The sequence below is a fragment of the Podarcis cretensis genome (genome assembly GCF_951804945.1).
Source record: "Podarcis cretensis genome assembly, chromosome: 1".
NCBI classification, from domain to species: Eukaryota; Metazoa; Chordata; class Lepidosauria; order Squamata; family Lacertidae; genus Podarcis; species Podarcis cretensis.
This window is the reverse complement of record NC_137170.1, coordinates 60,021,631-60,040,098: the sequence shown is the minus strand read 5'-3', so window position 1 is coordinate 60,040,098 and position 18,468 is coordinate 60,021,631. Positions and strand designations below refer to the sequence as shown.

The window sequence follows — 18,468 nt, the reverse complement described above, 5'->3', positions numbered from 1 at the left end:
ATATGAAGAGTGTTACATGTGTCTTCTGCTACAGATGTATTAGATCAGGCAGATGTTGGCCATGTGACCAGAGAAGCCAGGGAGGAAAACCGTGTGTGTCCTTAATGTGTCACAAAACAGACTTTTTACTTTTTCTTTCTTAATCTTTATGTATAAAAAGTGACAATTAGAAAAAGAGAGTTGCATGCAGTCAGACATTGGGGAATTTTATTCATGACAGGCTGGTTTTGTTTGGGAGTGGGCCTTAAATATCTGTGGCCATGTATGCCAGAGACTTGTAAACTGCACAGTAATTTTACATAACTCTGGTTTCTAAATAAAAAATATATGTCTAGCATATCAGTCCTAATTGTAGAAGTAAGGTAAAGGTAAAGGGACCCCTGACCATTAGGTCCAGTCATGACCGACTCTGGGGTTGTGGCGCTTATCTCGCTTTATTGGCCGAGGGAGCTGGCATACAGCTTCCGGGTCATGTGGTGAACCAGAGCAGCGCACGGAAACGCTGTTTACTTTCCTGCCAGAGCGGTACCTATTTATCTACTTGCACTTTGACGTGCTTTCAAACTGCTAGGTGGGCAGGAGCAGAGACCGAGCAACGGGAGCTCACCCCGTGGCGGGGATTCGAACCACCGACCTTCTGATCAGCGAGTCCTAGGCTCTGTGGTTTAACCCACAGCGCCACCCGCATCCCATAATTGTAGAAGTAATTCCCATTGATCTCAATCAAGGTTGCTTCCAAGCAGGCTTGTTTAGGAACATGATTTAGGACACAATCTAGTCAAAGTTAAGCAATGTATATGTTCCGCAGACTTCCATGGGACAAATTTTTGCAAATACTGAGCTCTCTGTTGTAATAATTGGGACTTCAAAGTGCTTAGTTTTGTCTGCTAATTTTGGCTCTGAAATTCTTATTTTTCAGAACTTGGTCATGTTTATGAGTGACTTTGTGGACTGGATTATCCCAGACATTCCCAAGGACATCAGTCAGCAAATTCATAAGGAGAAAGTTCTGATGGTGGAAGTCTTCATGAAAGAAGAACAGGGAAAGCTGCAGCTGCTAGAAAACTGGGGGGGCAAGGAGAAAAGGAAAGGTGAAAACTGTAACAACCATAGCCCCAGATCGTCAATGAGCCATAGAGGGAGTGCGTCTTCCATTCATTCATGCCATGTTGAAGTGTAGAAGAGGAAGTGGTTTTATTCCGGGGCATTCCACTCATAAGCAAGCCATTATTTAAAGGATAGGACTTGATTCTTTAACAGCCTGGTGCATGTTTAAGCATATGCAACCATTTTGCTTATATCTATGTAAGAAATTACATTCTTACAAAAATGGAGGACCATATTCTGTTTCTGACAAGGATCTTTTGGGGGTTTTATTTGCACAAAAAGCAATGCAGGGATATTTTTTTTTACATATATCTATATTTCATGGTTAGCTTATAACTATCACTGTTTTTATATTTTAAAAAAATAGAACAGGTAGGCTATTCTCTTGGGAATTTTACTTTAGCTTATTTATTGAAAAATGGCTGAGGGTTTTGAATAACTAGAGGCTCCCCATTCCTGATAAGCTGTATGGGAGCTTTACAGTTTGCAAAGCAAATAAAGAGCATCCTGTGGAGTTCTTCCTTTCAAGACAGAGGAAGAAAAACTGTGCTTCAATCTGCTGGCCTTTTTGCAAGCAGAAATCCTGTTGTGTTTCCTGGGCTCTATGCTGAACATGCAATATTTTCTCTTAAGCAAAAGCAGTGGCAAGAAGATTTTGTTTCTCATCTGGGGCTCACGCCTTGGGTAGAATCCAATTCATCACTTCACTCACGCCAGTGAACAAAATGGTGGGGCCATCAGCCCAGCACTACTGAGAGCAGTTTGTTTGAATATCTTTCATTCCTTCCGATGTGAAAGATGAAGGATTTGTGAAAAGGGCATTTATGTTTAGTAATCCAGAGTGTCTAAGTGCACATTCCAGAGGGGGTCCAGAGGACAAGAAAGAATATTAGCAACAGCACAATTTCCCCAAGCACTGAGGGGCCTTTTTTCAAAAGTGCCCTGAATTAAAGAGCACACACACAGCTGCTAGCAAATTGCACTGCCCTCCACAAACCTAGGAACCTAGTTGCTGAAGGAATATGTTTAACAAACCTATTCCCCAAGCAATTACATTCACAGGTCATCCTGCTCAGTGTAGCTGGTCATCCCATCTTTGATTACATCTCATACTTCCAGATACCACAGCCCCCTATCATTTCACTGACCAGAGCATCGTAACTCAAAGCATCCTTCAGTTCAGCAGTTATGATGACTCAACTGCCCAGTTCCCTGACAAAGGTATCCAAATATTGTTCTCTGCCACTTTCCAGCTTCTCTGCTGCTTTCAGTTCTCTTGCTCTTATCAAAGGGTTGGAACATCTTCTCTATTTGAGGCTTTGTTTTTTTGTTTTTGTTTTTTACTAAATTGGGATATCTTATACAATTATGACTGGCATGAGGGGAGAGAGAGAGAGAGATTTCTCCCTCATAATATTCAGGGTCACTCAATGAAATTAACAAGCAGCATGATATTAAGAGATATTAAGAAAGTACTCTTTCACACAATTGTTTCTTTGTGTGACAGCTTGTAATTTCTGTCGGCTCAAAAGAGACAGGGGGAGGGAGTGTGGAAGGAGTAGGAATGAATGGCAGAAAGGAAGGATCAGCAAGTGAAATGCATGAGGAAGAGTGCATAGCGGACTGAGTTGAGGGAAGAAGAGCCCATCAGAGCATGTGCTGGGCCAAGGGTGTCCCTCTGCAAATCTAGTATAGATTCTGGTATGGAGTTATTCCAGAGAATCCTTGAGGATATTTTTTTTAAAATCAAGTTTAAGATCAACAGTGCAAGCCTATGCATGTTACCTGGGAAGTAAATTTTCCCGGGTAAGAACATATAAGACTGCAACTTAATATTACCTTTGGAGTTTTGATGAAGTGGGGATAATAGAACTCGAGTTCTAAGCTGTGTTTTGGACCAGATTATTTCCACCTACAATGATTCTGTGGATGAAAATAGTCCTTTTAATTTTTCTAGCTTTTAGGACTCTATGTCCACTTTCGACATTCAGAGCAACACTACCCCAAATACACTCTTCTCTGGGCTTACTATAAAGTTTATATTATGATGTTCCACCTATTCTGCCCATTCCAGAATATTTCTGATGTGCCTACTATTTATTTTTTTAACATCAGGCTCTCCAGTTCCCTCATCTTGTGTCGGAGGCTTCTAGGCATCAGCATATAAATACTTCCATGTTGCATCTCCTGCCAAATCCCCTTTTTCTGTTCAGTTTTCCCTATGACCCTATCGAGTGCCATGCAGAAAGAAATAAGCCCGCGTTGCCTTTGCAATTCTACCATACACAAATTGTTCTGGACACTTCAAAGTCAAAGAAATCCTTCTACGAACACCTAGCTAGCCCTCGATTGCAATTGTCACTTTACAGTTTGTACTGGGATACGGACAGCCAAGTACAAGATATGCATGCCGCTCATCACATCTGAAGGGCATGTATGTGTAAAATTTAGTGCATGCCTCTTTAAAATAACAGCAACTGGAAGCAGATCACATGGGCGTCCTTCAGACTTGATAGTAACGGTTAGCATTTATATGGCACTTTCCAGAGTACAAAAAATCTTCAGGTGCATTATGTTGTGGAAATGTGATGAGTAGCAAGTGTACCTTTTGAATGCCATCTGCAAAATGTAAAGGGATTTTTAAAAACAAAAAACCTGTTGCTGATCCCCAACAAGTAACGCTTGCTACTTCCTACAGGCTGAGGGCCCAACAGCCTCATTTGGGTCTTTTTGGCAACATAACTCCATCTCCTGGGATGGAGAAGGAAAGAAATGGGAGAATCTGTTTAGTGGCTGCTAAGCAACCATCACATACCCTCCCTACAATTTGCACACGTTTGGCAACAAATAGCACTGGTGACAGGGTTTGGGCAGCCAAGGCACATGACAACATTCCTTCTAATGTCAGTCTCCAGGGAAAGTAACCCAAGAGGAAGCTCCGGATAACAAGTCCGAGAGCTAGAACATACCTGCCAGGTCCATCCGCTCCACAGTTATATCTAGTGTCAGGCCTAGTGCTTAGGATACGATTGCTCCAAAAATATGGCATCCTCGATAGATAGCCCCAGTGATGCAGGTGGACACAAAGATGAAAGTAGAATCAAAAGGGCAAGTACCCTGAGCAGACCCCCCCCCTCTTAATTTTGCCCCATATACATGAAAAGTCTTTAAATTTATTTATTATGTATGTTCTTGACAGGGCACCAGCTCCCTCTTAATCTGCACCTTCTACGTGTATCTTGAGCAAAACCAACAAAGCAAAATATAGAACATTTGCTTCATGTTACTTACAATATGAAATGTTCATATAACAGTCTTCCTAGTTATGAACTGCAGTGCATCATATCATATATACCAAAAAAAATCCTATGCTGTGTAAGTTGAGGATGAAATTTAGTTTTAATAGAGAACAAAAATCAATTTCATCCACAACTGCCAAAGCCTGGCATTATATTGCAAATTAACTTACTGTATGGTTTGTTGCAAAACCAAATGTCCAAGAGTGTTATATTTCAATTAAAAGAGCATTGTTGCAGAATTATAGAAAATAAAAGCAAAATCATCACATAGTTTTGTAGTACTTATTAGTTTTTATACAAAGTATGCAGCAAACTTATTCTTAAGTATAATTTGTCCGAAACACTCTTTACGTGGAAGTTAACAAAATGTTGTCCAACATGTTTAAAATACCAATCTAACCAAAGATTGTTTTTAATAAAGGGCTTGTTTTTGTTTATAATTGCTTCTTATATATTGAATTGCAGGAATGTCACCTTTTTATATCTAAAAAAAACTTGCTTAAAAGTCTGTTACCATTGTAGTCAGCCTTGTCTACCTTTATTGATACAGGATTCACAGAAGACAATAGAAATTTTCTCTCACTTTTACCCTGATCCAACAATGGCCTTTGGCAGCGGTAAGAGCTTTTTACAACATGGGAAAGCATCTGTGCATGTTTATTGGCTATGGATCCTGCTGCCAACCTATAGGTATGGGCTTTGATGTAGATCTGCAGGGAGGATGCATATGAGATGCAGAGGTGGTACCCGTTCATGGACATTGCATGTATAATGTGAATGCAAGTTGACATTCCCATCTGTCCCTTGAAACTGATAGGAGTGTTTCGCCAGATGCCATTTGGGTGCTACGTTTTCATTGCATATTACTAGTTACCCACAGCATCTGGCATCGAGGTGAAAAAGTTATCTATTGGGCTAGAAAGTCTTGTGTGTGATCGCCAGAACTGCTCTGTTCTTGGCCTGTAAACTTCAATTATTACATTTTAAAATGTAGTTAAGGCACGATTTAGACTACACACCCCAGGTTGTGCTAGGACTGGCCAGATGCAAAGAGTGATATCCATTATTAGCCACATCCAGAGTAGATGCATTGAAATCTGTGGATTTTATTCCATTGGGTCTATCTAGCATTGGATGCCATCCCAAATCCAGAGATCTCTACCTAAACATTCCACCAAACCAGTAGCCAGCTCTTTCAGCTTTTAAATGTTCATCATCTACTCCAGGAGTGGGTAACCTTTCACCCTCCAGGTGTTGCTGGAGTTAAACTCCCATCAGCCCCAGCAAGCATGGCTGATGGTCAGGGATATTGAGAATGATAGTTCAGCAAAACCTGGGGGGGGGGGGAGCAAGGTTTCCCCATTCATGATCTACTGGACAGAGAGAGAATGTTTGAAAATCAGTTCCATCAAACCCCTTCCCAACCAATGGTCAGTATTTTTAGTATGCAAACCGATGCACAAAATATCAGTGATGAGCCAGCCAGGATAGCACATTAAGTGTTTTTTTGGCAAATGCACAATCTGAGTGAGAATATGGAATGTGTATCAATGTGTGTGGCGTTAGACCTGGAGGCTGCATGTGTGTTCTTTGAAGAGCAAAATCAAAGCAGCAGAACTCACCTCGGAGGGGAGAAACCTGTACCCGATTCTGTTTGCAGGTGCATCTGTATGCAACCTTCGAGCTGTTAGCATTGACCACCTGTTCAAAGTTCACACAGAGTGCAGGTGTCAGATGGATATTTCCTTCTGCGTTGATGGGGCAATATTCAAAAGAGCAATGTACATGAAGTAGGCTGCAGCCCTTTGCACACTTACATGGGAGCTGGTCACACTGAACTCATGGCATGGACATGATTCCAGAAGCCTATTTGCATGTGCAGATTATGCTTGTTGGATTGGGATGAATATGAGGGAAACAAGGCAGCAGGAACAGAATGCAGGAGGTGCCGGCCTCTTCTTCTCATGAGCAAAAAATCAATCCCTTTGTGACTTCCATCTTACTGTTTTTCTCTCTAGGTAGCCTACATTCATGTAAAATGTATCCTGAGCTATTAGTTTAACTAGAAACCAGGATGAATGTACACACCCATAGAAAATGTATATTCCATTTCACGCTCTATCAGCTTGTAATTTTATAAGTACTGTAGATGGATTACCCAGTTTAGAATTATATGCTGAATACAAGCGATGGGAAATAAAGAAATTGTAAAGAGTTATCTTAAAATGTTGTCCTAATACATTCCTGTAAATATTAAGACTATATACTTATAAACATTCATTATTTTGAGATCATTAAATAATAATAAATGCTTTTACTTGTTTTATAGTTCTTTACTATTTTTCAATGGGGTTTGTATATAATATTGTATTACTACCTAGAAAATTATATAATGCTTCCTTTTTTAAAAAGAAAAGAAAAGTAAATGCATATAAAGCTGCTTTAGTTTTTTGTTGAATATTTCTTTGTATAGTTAATATTCCTTCATTGGTTCCTTCAGGCAAATGCCATTTCACAGTACTCTATAGTCATCTAATAGGGAAAAACCAAAAACAAAGGGTTGTTGGACTTGTAATGTCAATATAAAGTGACTGTTAAATTTGGGATGGCTTTGACACTATTGCTATATTCCTCTAAAGTCTGAAATTTTAGGAGATCCCGACCACGTAGTGTGATCTTTCTGTTGCTCTCTGAACAAAAGTTGGACCTGTTCAAAAATCTGAAGATTATTCTCTAGCTATGTCCATACCAACATATAATTGATAGAATTCAGTTAACTAATGAATCCCACCAATGAAAGCCCTCACAAGGACTTCTGCTTGTGCAGCCGGGCTTTTCCCCTCCCCTGTGTGCCACTTGTGCCCCTACAATTTGCTCTGTGGGGTTCAGGAGAACGCACAGAACCATACATGGAGGGAGAAAAGAGGAATCATTCTATTTGTCAAGCTGAAATGCTTGCTCTGATGAAACTGTCAACATGGCACAACATGGAATTCTTCCCAATATTTATGGCATTTTTCCTTTTTGCCCCATGTTGTGGTGGTGCTAAGTTTCTTGAATACATGTGCTTTCTCATCCCAGAATCACAGTCTTACTGCCCCTCTAATAATGCTGAAATTTACTCATGAATCCTGACGTCTATAAAACAACCTTCCTTGAAAGCTGCTGCTCTTCTCATGAGGGCATCACAATCATATACAAAGGATTTTTTTTCTCCTCCAAAACATTGCACAGCTTGATCCCACATTGGCAATAGTACAGACCAGTAAAGACTGCTCTTACCACGGAGGCCGAGACTAATTTCTTGTCACTGAACAAGGGACTGATAAGCACTTAAAGACTTTACGACTCTGAATTTGCAACAGGGGGGAATCCTGGAAATTACAGGCTGATTAGCTTAATGTCTGTCCTGGGAAAACTGGTGGAAAGTATTGTTAAAGATAACCATGCTTTTTAGAAGAACCAGCTGAAGCAGAGCCCAGTGTGTGGCAGCTGTAAAAAAAATACAAATTGCATGATAGGGATCAATGAGGAAAAGGAATGAAAATAAAACTGCTAATATAATGCTGTTATACAAGTCTATGGATTTGGAATAGTGCATACAGTTTTGGTTACCTCAACTCGAAAAGAATGTTGTAGAGTTGGAAAAGGTTCAGAAAAGGGCAGCCCAAATTATCAAGAGGATGGAGTAACTTGTGATGAAAAATTGCATCAACTTGGACTTTTTAGTTTTGAAAAAAGATGAGTAAACTCCTTCATCAAGTTGTCCACTATGACCCCAAGGGGTAGCACAGGTAAGTGTTGGTGCTGACCTTTAAAGCCCTAAACGGCCTCGGCCCTGTATATCTGAAGGAGCGTCTCCACCCCCATCGTTCAGCCCGGACACTGTGGTCCAGCTCTGAGGGCTTTCTGACAGTTCCCTCACTATGAGAAGTGAGGTTACAGGGAACCAGGCAGAGGGCCTTCTCGGTGGTGGTGCCCGATCTGTGGAACGCCCTCCCATCAGATGTCAAGGAAATAAACACCTATCTGACTTTTAGAAGACATATGAAGGCAGCCCTGTTTAGGGAAGTTTTTAATGTTTGAAGTTTTATTCTGTTTTTAATGTTCTGTTGAAAGCCGCCCAGAGCAGCTGGGGTAGAAATAATAATATTATAGAAAAGCATCCACGAATCAGTATGGTTGCATTTAAATTGGTAACGCTGTGGGCTGCTAAGTGTTCAAAGCTTCTGTTTGCGAAATGTGCATTATCAAGATGCTAACTGACCTTAGTTCCAATCTCAAGCTATAAGCAAGAGGAACAGCTCATTGTGGGCACCTTTTCAAAGCATCAGATACAGCTCAGATAAGCTGGTGGCTGTGTTGACTGTGGCTATCCTAGTGAAAAGTTCTTCAGATATGAGGCTTCAGCTAATATTCCCTTTGGCGAGTGGAGGCAAGTTTCGTCGTTGTGCCTTCCAAGGGCTAGTTTGAAGAAGGATTTGTTTTATGAAAGATTAGCCCACATAATCTACAGAAATAAATTCGCCTTTGAAGCATACTGCTAAAGGAGGAGCACAACTTTATCCTGCATGCAGGCAAGAGGCTGTTATGACAGTGTCCCAAACAGTGAACCCTCTGCTCAGTACTGAAAGGGTGTTGTCTGCATGCAAGGATACCAAATTCCATGCAACAGCTATAATGCAAAAACCACACAATCTGAGTGGAAATTAAGAACTATGCTGGTATGAATTACGCTGGTTTCTTTGGTAAGTCACTCGTGCCAAGCAGGACTTGAAAGTGGATGAAAATACTAGGCTGGAACATTTGATCACTTACACACACACACACACACACACACACACACACTTGTTTGCCAACCTAAGCCAGTATTGTGGGAAAGGCGCTGACTTCTGCTTGTATGTTTGAACCAGAAATTACTCACACCCTGTTCTGTTAGCATTGCTTGACTAGCCCTATTTGATTTCCATAGCACTGTGTTTCTAAGATACAGCACACAAATTATTGGCAGTCTTACTTTGTTTGAGGGTGAATAAATCCCAAGTCAACACAACTACGCCTCAGCGTTTTAACACTTATCTGCAGCACAACATAGCATAATATACAGGGGTTTGTGTGTGTGTGTGATCAATCCAATGGGCTTCCATCACAGTTGATCAACTCAATGGGCTTCCTCACCATCTTACAGTCCAGAAAAGAAAGGGAAAACACACAGCATGAAACCATCTAAAATAGCTTTAAACAACAAGATTGTTAACTGTTGCATGATGCTTATCCCAATTCCAGTGAATAAAGAATGGCGAAACTCCCACATATTCTAGGAACCAGGAATAAACAAACTATGATTAAATTCCTCCTAGTTTGAGGAAGTGGGAGCACTAGAGTATTTTTAGATGTTTTCCCTCAGAGATCACATCTTCCCAATGGAGCTTTCAAAGAAAACCTCTCCCCTTTGTCTTTCACCCTTAAAAACCATTTATATCACTTCATGTCTGCTTACAAATTCACATGTATCCTTGTTATTCTTATTCAATTATTTCCGTATGCAATATTGGGGGGGGGGGGAGATTTTTTTTTTTCCTCATGATGGCTTGCCAATTTTAACAAAGTTTTGATGGAAGAGTAATCTTTATAGTAAATAAATAAATATGTTTTTAGGCAAAACAACCATGAGGGGAAAGTCGTAAGGACCTTTAAAAATGTATCTATAGGTCATGCTTGGAATATTAATCACAACTTTCAAGATCTGCTCACATATTCTTGGATAGACTTAAGACCCTGATATGTCCATTTCCCTGAAAAGTAAGGTTGAAGCAGGTGAGAAACATGCCCTGGTGGCTGAAAAGGGGTGGTGCCTCTTCTGACATCCTACCATTTTCTCAAGTGTCGGCAGTGTTGGGCTGGGGTGTAGCCACCTCATATTTTCTGGTTCCTTCCAATTCTATGGGAGATTACAGATTATTTCCTAGTATGACAAAAGTATAACGTGTAGAACTGAGTTTCAGATTGGAAAAATGAAAAACAAAACAAAACTGGGAGAACTGAAACTGACGCATTCTTCCATCCCTGCTGTCAGCCTAACCTACCTCACAGAGTTGTGAGGATAAAAGGTGGGAGGTAGGAAGCCATGTACACTATCCTGGGCTTCTTGGAGGAAGAATAATAGAATTGTAGTGCTGAATGGGACCCCAGGGATAATCTAGTCCATCCCCTGCAATGCACAAATCTCAACACAGAATGGGTTATAAAGGTCATAAAGGTAAGGCATACAACAAAATGCTGTTTCTGGTTGAGCCACTGCTGATGTTTTTCTCTATCAATGCATTCCCTAGGCTAAGCTGATGTCCTCAGATGTTTTAGACTAGGGGTCAGCAAACTTTTTCAGCGGGGGGCCGGTCCACTGTCCCTCAGACCTTGTGGGGGGCCGGACTATATGGGGGGGGGAATGAACGAATTCCTACACCCCACAAATAACCCAGAGATGCATTTTAAATAAAAGCACACATTCTACTCATGTAAAAACATGCTGATTCCCGGACCGTCCGTGGGCTGGATTTAGGAGGCGATTGGTCCTGATCTGGCCCCTGGACCTCCTACAGACATGCAGGATGAGGCTGATGGGAGTTGTAGTCCAAAAAACATCTGGAAGGCACCAGGTGGGAGAAAGCTGCCCTGGGCCATGCATGCATGCAATTCAAGTTACAGTGACAATTTGTTGTGCTAAAGATGTGGGGATTAGTGTGTCATTTTGTCCGCTTGCACCATAACACCAGTTTGGCTACTTGCACAACTTGGAATACAAGTTTGGGTGGGAAAGACTGGGATTCTTACTTCCAGGGCTTCAATATCGGTTTGAAGTTGGTGGCAAAATAAATTATAAAAACAATTTTCTGTTTAGAAAAAAAAAAGTTGAATGCAAGCTCTGCAATGAAAAAGGAATTCCTTTCTTATTCATTCTTTCTGAACTGGTATGAGTAACCACCATAGTCATATCCTGTACTGCTTATTGACAGGACTGAAGATAATCTGCTCCCTGTGAATAGAAAGGGCAACGCCCTTTCTAACAGAATATTAACAAACCTTTCCTTTTCCTGGGAAGGAGAAGTGGTGACTCATGAAAAAGGAAAAGAAAGGATCAGGGTATCTGCTTACATTCAGCTCATATCCAGACAGTGTAAAATATACACCCTAACCATTTTTTAAAAAATCGGAATTAGAGACTTTCCATATTCTCACTCAGCAAATACCTCTGACTCCTGACAGGTACAGCTGCTTTTGCTGCAGGTCCCAGGATTCCTTAGGGGGGGGGGGGAATCATGACTGTTAAAGCAGCATCACGGTGCTTTAAATATGTAGTGCAGAGGTGGCCAGAGAGATTTGGGGGTCTTTAACACTGGTGGCGCTGTGGGTTAAACCACAGAGCCTAGGACTTGCTGATCAAAAGGTTGGCGGTTCGAATCCCCACGACAGGGTGAGCTCCCATTGCTCAGTCTCTGCTCCTGCCAACCTAGCAGTTCGAAAGCACGTCAAAGTGCAAGTAGATAAATAGGTACCGCTCTGGTGGGAAGGTAAACGGCGTTTCCATGTGCCACTCTGGTTCACCAGAAGCGGCTTAGTCATTCTGGCCACATGACCTGGAAGCTGTACGCCGGCTCCCTCAGCCAATAAAGTGAGATGAGCGCCGCAACCCCACAGTCGGTCACGACTGGACCTAATGGTCAGGGGTCCCTTTACCTTTACCTAATTCATACACACATATGTTGAAAACAAGTGACGAAAATAATGTAGCTAGCATGCCTGCTTGCCTTCCTTTCTATATCTTGACTGCAATTTGCAAAAGGTATTGGAACCTATTAAAAAAGAAAAGGGGCCAATTTAATCTTTCTTTGAGATTTTTCAAGGCAAGACTGGCCCTGCTTCTGCTAGGCCTGCTTTAGGTCAAGAGCAGATCTCCTAGTGGGAGGGAGCTACAGCAACTGCCTTACCACTGCTTACCAGGAGGGGGAGACAGGTTCACCAGGAAGAGCACTGGATTGGCTGGCCTGGTGTGGCCACTGTCTCCCCCTACTGGTAAGAGGGAATGATGCTGCTGGGAGATGAAGGCTGCTCCTCTGTCCCACCATACAAACCACTGCTGCTTTAGATGTAGGATTTAAAGAGCTAACAAATGAAATGTTTGTTAAGGAGAGATCATTTCTCCTGTCATTCAGGTAATGCCTATGGCAAAATGGTGACTGGATAGTAACTCTTCAGATGGGGGCTCAACACAGTTGAATATTTCATTTCATTTCACAGGATTTATATACCACGTAATCGTCATAACCTAACTTTATATAACCTTTGAATCAAAAGGGATTTCCCTGTACCAGAGTTTCCCAAGTTGTAGTCAGCAGATCATTCTTCATAAGGTCATCTGCAGCACACCTGTGAAGAACACTTACAATCTGAATTCTATAGAATACAATAACATTCAATATAAGAAATAAAAGAAGCAAGGAAAAGGCAATTAAAAATCATACAGCATCCGACACTACAATTGCTGCAAGAGGAAGAAACTGTGTGAAATGTTGGTCTTTTTAATGGTTATTCCAAAGAAAGGAATATATTTTCTGTGGTTTCCAGTTCTTTGAACTCCCTCTGCTGGACTTGAACAGATATTGCTAGCGGAAAACTAGACTTTTGAATGCTAGACCACGAAGCACAGAACTAAAGTGGATTTAGTCTCCCTAGTGCAACAAACCCACTTTCTTTCTTAAAACTGACTTTTAAACTATGATTTAGAATGGAAGGCAAGAAGCATGGGGGGGCACTGAATTTTGGCGTTGCACAGGGTGCTGCTGGAATTTGAGGCCCCAAGATCCGCCTCTGATTGTGTTTTTACGTACTGAAATCCCATTGAAAATAGTGTTATTTGCTTCCCTGTAAACATAGGAGTGAGTCAGAACATTGCTCCATCTAGCTCACTATTGTCTACACGGATTGGCAGCAGCTCTCCAGGAACTCAGGGGACATTTCCAGCCCTATCTGGGTATTCTGGAAATTGAGCCTGGCACCTAACACTGAGCCATAGATCTTGGCCCAAAAATATACACTCACCTGCACACATTGCGCTCTAAATATTTCCGCTTGGAAAGCAATGTGACTTTAAAGTGCTTGGCTTTGACTGCCCAAAGCATTTTTATCCATTGTATTTATTTACATATATTAGAATGTGCAATAATTTTTTTAAAAAAAAATTAACCATGTAATAAAGGACATACATTTCAATAACATACAAGAAGGAAGGAAGACTGTACAACTGAATTAAAATTAAGAATATGCACAAAATACAAATCCCTGAAAAGAATTTTGATTATTGGTACCGGGAGGGGGGTAGTGGTTAATCAATCAATCAATTTATTAATAATTTTGATTGTTTTCTTTTATTGCATATAGCAATACAAATGTTTGAGAAGTGCAGAAATAAAACAACGACTTTGCCCTTTTGACATCATACAATGTCCACAACTTAGAAAAGCAGTTATCCCATCTTTAAAAGACATCTGAAGGCAGCCCTGTTTAGGGAAGTGTTTAATATTTAATGCTGTACTGTTTTTAACATTTGATTGGGAGCCGCCCAGAGTGGCTGGGGAAACTCAGCCAGATGGGCGGGGTATAAATAAATTATTATTATTATTATTATTATTATTATTATTATTATTAGAAAATACAATACAGTGTCCACAACTTAGAAAATAAAATGATGCAGAGCGGAGAACTGGTGGTTGCAGAAATGCATAAACAATGTTTCTGCAACGGAGCAGCCAGAATTTTAATGCGGTGTGTAACAACACCTCCATATTTTTAAGTGAAATGCTTAACTAGAAAAGCCGTACATTTATTTCTGAGCTTTCTTCTCTGGCTGGCTTGGGTCGTGTTAACAGCGGCGCTAGTTGCAAAAGCCGTGCCAATGCTGCCCCCTGGTGTCCGCGGAGCGCCCTGCGACTCTCTCCCTCGCCTCGGATTTCCGGAGAGAGGCCAGTTGCGCGGCGTGGGCGGAGGGCCCCGAAAGGGAAGCGACCTCCCTTCGGATGACGCCGGAGCCTCCGGATCGACAAGGAAGTTTCAACCAGGAAGTAAGTATGTAAAGCTTTCTAAAAACTTAAGTTTTCCATTCTTTCCAACCTCCTATCGAGATTTCAGCGCCGCGCAAAAAGTTTCCTAGCGTTTGTTTTGGGGGGGAAGTTTAGAAAACAAAGTGAAAGAGAAAGTCAGATTTTAAAAAGTTGCGTTTTCTGCCCAATGATCGCGCTAGGGTTCAAATGCATCTTTGCTAGATGTTTCTCTGCTCATAAAAAAAAATTGCATTAAAGCAGTATTGTATTTAAAAAGGAGAAAGGTTTCCTGAATACTGATGCCTTTAATATGGACACCCTAACTTCCCGCCTTGCTCTTCCTAGGTTCCCCAGAAATGGATCCGTTTTTGGATCTGCTGAATTTATTCTCGAGGAGCCTTTCTCCAAAGGAGCTCGCCGATCTCAAGTTCCTTTGCCGGGATCGCATTGGCAAAAAAAAGCTCGAGGCCGTGCAAAGTGGCCTCGACCTATTCAACATTTTCCTGGAACAGGAAATAGTTACGAGGACCAAGGTTGAGTTCTTGGAGCACGCGTTCAAAAGCCTGCAAAGAGAAGATCTGCTGACTTTGCTCAGGCAGTTTGAAGAAGGTGGAAGTGGTGACCCGGAAGATCAGCTGGATGCACAAGAAAAACGTAGGTGGAAGTGGCTTTTTTGTTTAATCGAAGGAAGTGGGCTGTGGCATATGAAAATTTGTTTCTTTATTATTGTGTTTGTAACCTGTAAGGAGCTAAAGGTGTTCGACACCCTTACTCTGGCTTTTGACACTTGAGGTGTATATTTTCAGGACCCACCTTAGTTTTGTAATTTTAAGTTGTTTTGCACAGTTTTTAAATTTGTGATTTAATATTGATTATATCATTTAATTGTTGTGACTTGACCGTAGGGCTTAGGGTAAATTCTTAATGCTACTGCTACTAATAGTAATAATGATAATAATAATGCTACCTGGAGCAGCTCAGTTCACCTTTTTGCATTGCCTAACCTTCAACTTTTTGAGTGATGTGGTTTAACCCACAGAGCCTAGGGCTTGCCGATCAGAAGGTTGGTGGTTCAAATCCCCGCGATGGGGTGAGCTCCCGTTGTTCAGCCTTTGCTCCTGCCAACCTAGCAGTTCAAAAGCACGTCAAAGTGCAAGTAGATAAATAGGTACTGCTCTGGTGGGAAGGTAAACGGCGTTTCTGTGCGCTGCTCTGGTTCGCCAGAAGCGGCTTAGTCATGCTGGCCACATGACCCGGAAGTTGCACGCCGGCTCCTTCGGCCAGTAAAGCGAGATGAGCGCCGCAACCCCACAGTCGGTCACGACTGGACCTAATGGTCAGGAGTCCCTTTACCTTTTAACCTTCAACTTTAGCTTCATCTTGATCAAGCTGCTATTAAAGCTGATCAAGCTGTCTTGTCTAGGGTTCTTGCTTTTAACAACTTGAAGCAATTTGCTTAGCTCACTAGCCTTATTTAGGTGTTTGCACACCTGTACACGTGAGGTGCTTTCACCACTAAAACTCCCATCAGCCCCAGCCAGTGTGGCCATTTTGACTGGGGCTGATAGGAGTTGTAGTTGGAAACAAATGGAGGCTCCAGACTGTCAGAGGGAGTGAGGAGGAGATGCATTGCCAAGCCATGTTCCCTTGTGCATGGGCTCATATTTAGGCCCTCACGTGTTCAGCATAAAGGACTTGTGGGGGCTTCTGCATACATTTGACTGAACGCATAAAGAAGCTTCCCTATGATTGAGAGTTCTAATAATGCAGGCATTATGATGCTTCCAACACGCTCAGACATCCTCTTCAGCCCTTCACACTGAACACTTGAAAGTCTGAAGAGGAGCCTCTATGTAAATATTGGGGACAGCATTTGTATGTGCACCTCTGCCTCCTCCCTGCTTTAAGGCTTTGTGTGAACCCCTGAATAGGGCCAATGCCATCTGCATTCCAGAACTCCTCTTAAACTTTTTTTGCTTTAAGATATCCTGCAAGGAAAAAAGATGGTAACTCTTTTCCTGTTTCCCAATATAGAAATAAACAGACACTTTGTGTATGCTTGCAGGAAATGATGTTTGCAGGCATCGCCAAGCTGCTGATCAGTGGTGCCTGCAAAGCATTGGGCCCAGGGATTTCCAGTATTCGACAATCAGCTGATTGCTGCTGGCAGAAGGCAGTTAGAAACTCCTCTGAGCTATGGCCTTTTCTGAGCTTCTCAAATCTGACCAATGGGCCTGATGGTTCTCTCTCCTCCACCTCTTCACCATTAGCCAAGTTTGACAGAGGAGTGAGGCTGCTCACTTGTCCATCACCTGATGTCACAATGGCAGGTGATACACACACATGCAAGCCTGGTTTGAAATCAGAGTGTGTGGGCAAATGCACCGTGCACAAAGTACCAGCGATCAGCTGATTGTCAAGTACTGGGAATCCCTGGGCCCAGTGCTTTGCATGGGGTTTTGCAGGCAGCACCAATCAACTGCTTGGCAATGCCTGCAAACCTCATTTCATCACAGCCAAGTAACTGCATGTTCCACTCCACATCTGGCATCATGTATGATGTCAGGTGTAGGGCATGTGGGTGTGGCTTGGCCGAAAAGACCTCATGGGCCAAATGGGGAGGCCTGATGGGCTTATTTAGGCCCCCAGGCTGGAGGCTCCTTACTCCTTAAGTACAGTCAAAGGTTGGCCAATGAACATCTTGCTGGGTATGTAGATACCCAGAGGCCCTGCACACCTCAAGGTGAAAAATGAGGTTGGCTGGGTGGCAAATATGGGAAGTAGCACCCAGACTGGAGTCCTGTCCCATCTCTTGAGTGTTACGCCATAACCCCAAGTGTTTCACAGTAGGACAAGTAGGAGGGTCAAGACAGAGTATTCTCTGGAGTATGGCAGGAGGAGCGTTAAATGGTCCATTGTGAATTAGCAAGTTGACGCAAACTATGATTTTGTTTTTAGGTAAGCTGGACAAAGCATTTGAGATCATATGTGATCATGTTGGGAAAAACTGGAAAATGCTCGTTCGAAAACTTGGCATCTCAGAAGTCAAAATCGATAGAATTGTAACCGCCAATCCATATAACATGCATGAACAAATGATGCAATCGCTTCTAGAGTGGCAGAAATCAAGGGGGAAGGAAGCAAAGGTTGACGATGTAATAAAAGCCCTCAAGAACTGTCATATGAAACTTGCGGCAGACTATGTTGAAGAAGCTTTGCAACGGGAAACTGAACAATGAAATCAATGGGAAAAGATGACATGAAATGGAAAATTAAAGACACAGTTGAGCTGTCATTAAAAAAAAACAAATTGGTTGGGGCCTGTGGCTGCTATAGACAAACCACTTACAGAACTGCATTTGCACTTAACCTTGCTTCGTTCTTTCTCTTCTTGCTCTCTGCTTTGCTCCAAGACTGATTTATGGGTCAATCTGAAGGTCTCACCCAGCAAGCTTATGCTTGGCTTATGCTAACTAGCATCATGTAGTCAGGATGTTATACATTCCCAGCACAAAAGCTGAAAAGGAGAAAACACAAGCACTCCAAAACACACAGCCCATAGCAAATAGAAGCATCCAGTACTGGGATGGGAAATGGGCCAGACTGCAGGCTGGATTCCTTAATCCTCCACTCTCTGTGGGCCACCTTTGACAGGTGGAACCACCCACCAGCCAAGTCAGCTGCTATTACATAGATAGCAAGTGGAACCACACCTGTCAGAGTTCACCTGAGCAGGAGCTACAGTAGCCTTCAAAGATGGGCTTTCAGAGCCAATCAGCTGAATTCCAGAGCAATATTGCACGTTCTTGCCAATTGCTGAGCAACAAGTAGGCTCCTACATTGGTCAGGCATATAGGGAGCCAATCCATTTCCAGAAACAGGAAAATACCGCCATGGCATCCCTCTTCCCCACTACATGCAATGTGTGGGATACCATGAAGCTCATGCAGAACAGTGGTTGTCACACC

At 42.2% G+C, this 18,468-nt stretch overlaps 2 protein-coding genes across 8 annotated transcripts in view; both read left to right on the top strand.

The window, feature by feature from the left end:
- Positions 1-6,734, top strand: part of ANO1 (anoctamin 1) — a 153,663-nt gene extending 146,929 nt beyond the window's left edge. For all 5 annotated transcript variants that reach the window (XM_079963448.1, XM_079963449.1, XM_079963447.1 and 2 more), the window contains one exon: positions 920-6,734. In XM_079963448.1, coding sequence (XP_079819574.1) covers positions 920-1,180 — 261 coding nt within the window. In that variant the 3' untranslated portion in view covers positions 1,181-6,734. The remainder of the gene's footprint in view (positions 1-919) is intronic.
- A 7,659-nt stretch (positions 6,735-14,393) lies between these two features.
- Positions 14,394-17,869, top strand: FADD (Fas associated via death domain). 3 transcript variants are annotated; one of them, XM_079973787.1, is made up of 3 exons: positions 14,394-14,521; positions 14,846-15,154; positions 17,459-17,869. In XM_079973787.1, the coding sequence occupies exons 2-3, from the start codon at positions 14,857-14,859 to the stop codon at positions 17,737-17,739; spliced, it is 579 nt and encodes a 192-aa protein (XP_079829913.1). In that variant the 5' UTR covers positions 14,394-14,521; positions 14,846-14,856; the 3' UTR covers positions 17,740-17,869. The 3 variants fall into 3 exon arrangements, with proteins under 3 accessions (XP_079829913.1, XP_079829912.1, XP_079829914.1); XM_079973786.1 differs by having other exon boundaries at positions 14,410-14,525; XM_079973788.1 differs by having other exon boundaries at positions 14,431-14,529.
- Positions 17,870-18,468: the final 599 nt, after the last annotated feature.

What these genes read in the sequence shown, in the direction of transcription:
- FADD (XM_079973786.1), top strand. Translation starts at nt 14,477, where the DNA reads ATGACGCCGGAGCCTCCGGATCGACAAGGAAGTTTCAACCAGGAAGTA. An exon ending in AAGTTTCAACCAGGAAGTAA is followed by an intron (nt 14,526 to 14,845) that starts GTATGTAAAGCT and finishes TGCTCTTCCTAG; the next exon opens with GTTCCCCAGAAATGGATCCG. An exon ending in GCTGGATGCACAAGAAAAAC is followed by an intron (nt 15,155 to 17,458) that starts GTAGGTGGAAGT and finishes TTTTGTTTTTAG; the next exon opens with GTAAGCTGGACAAAGCATTT.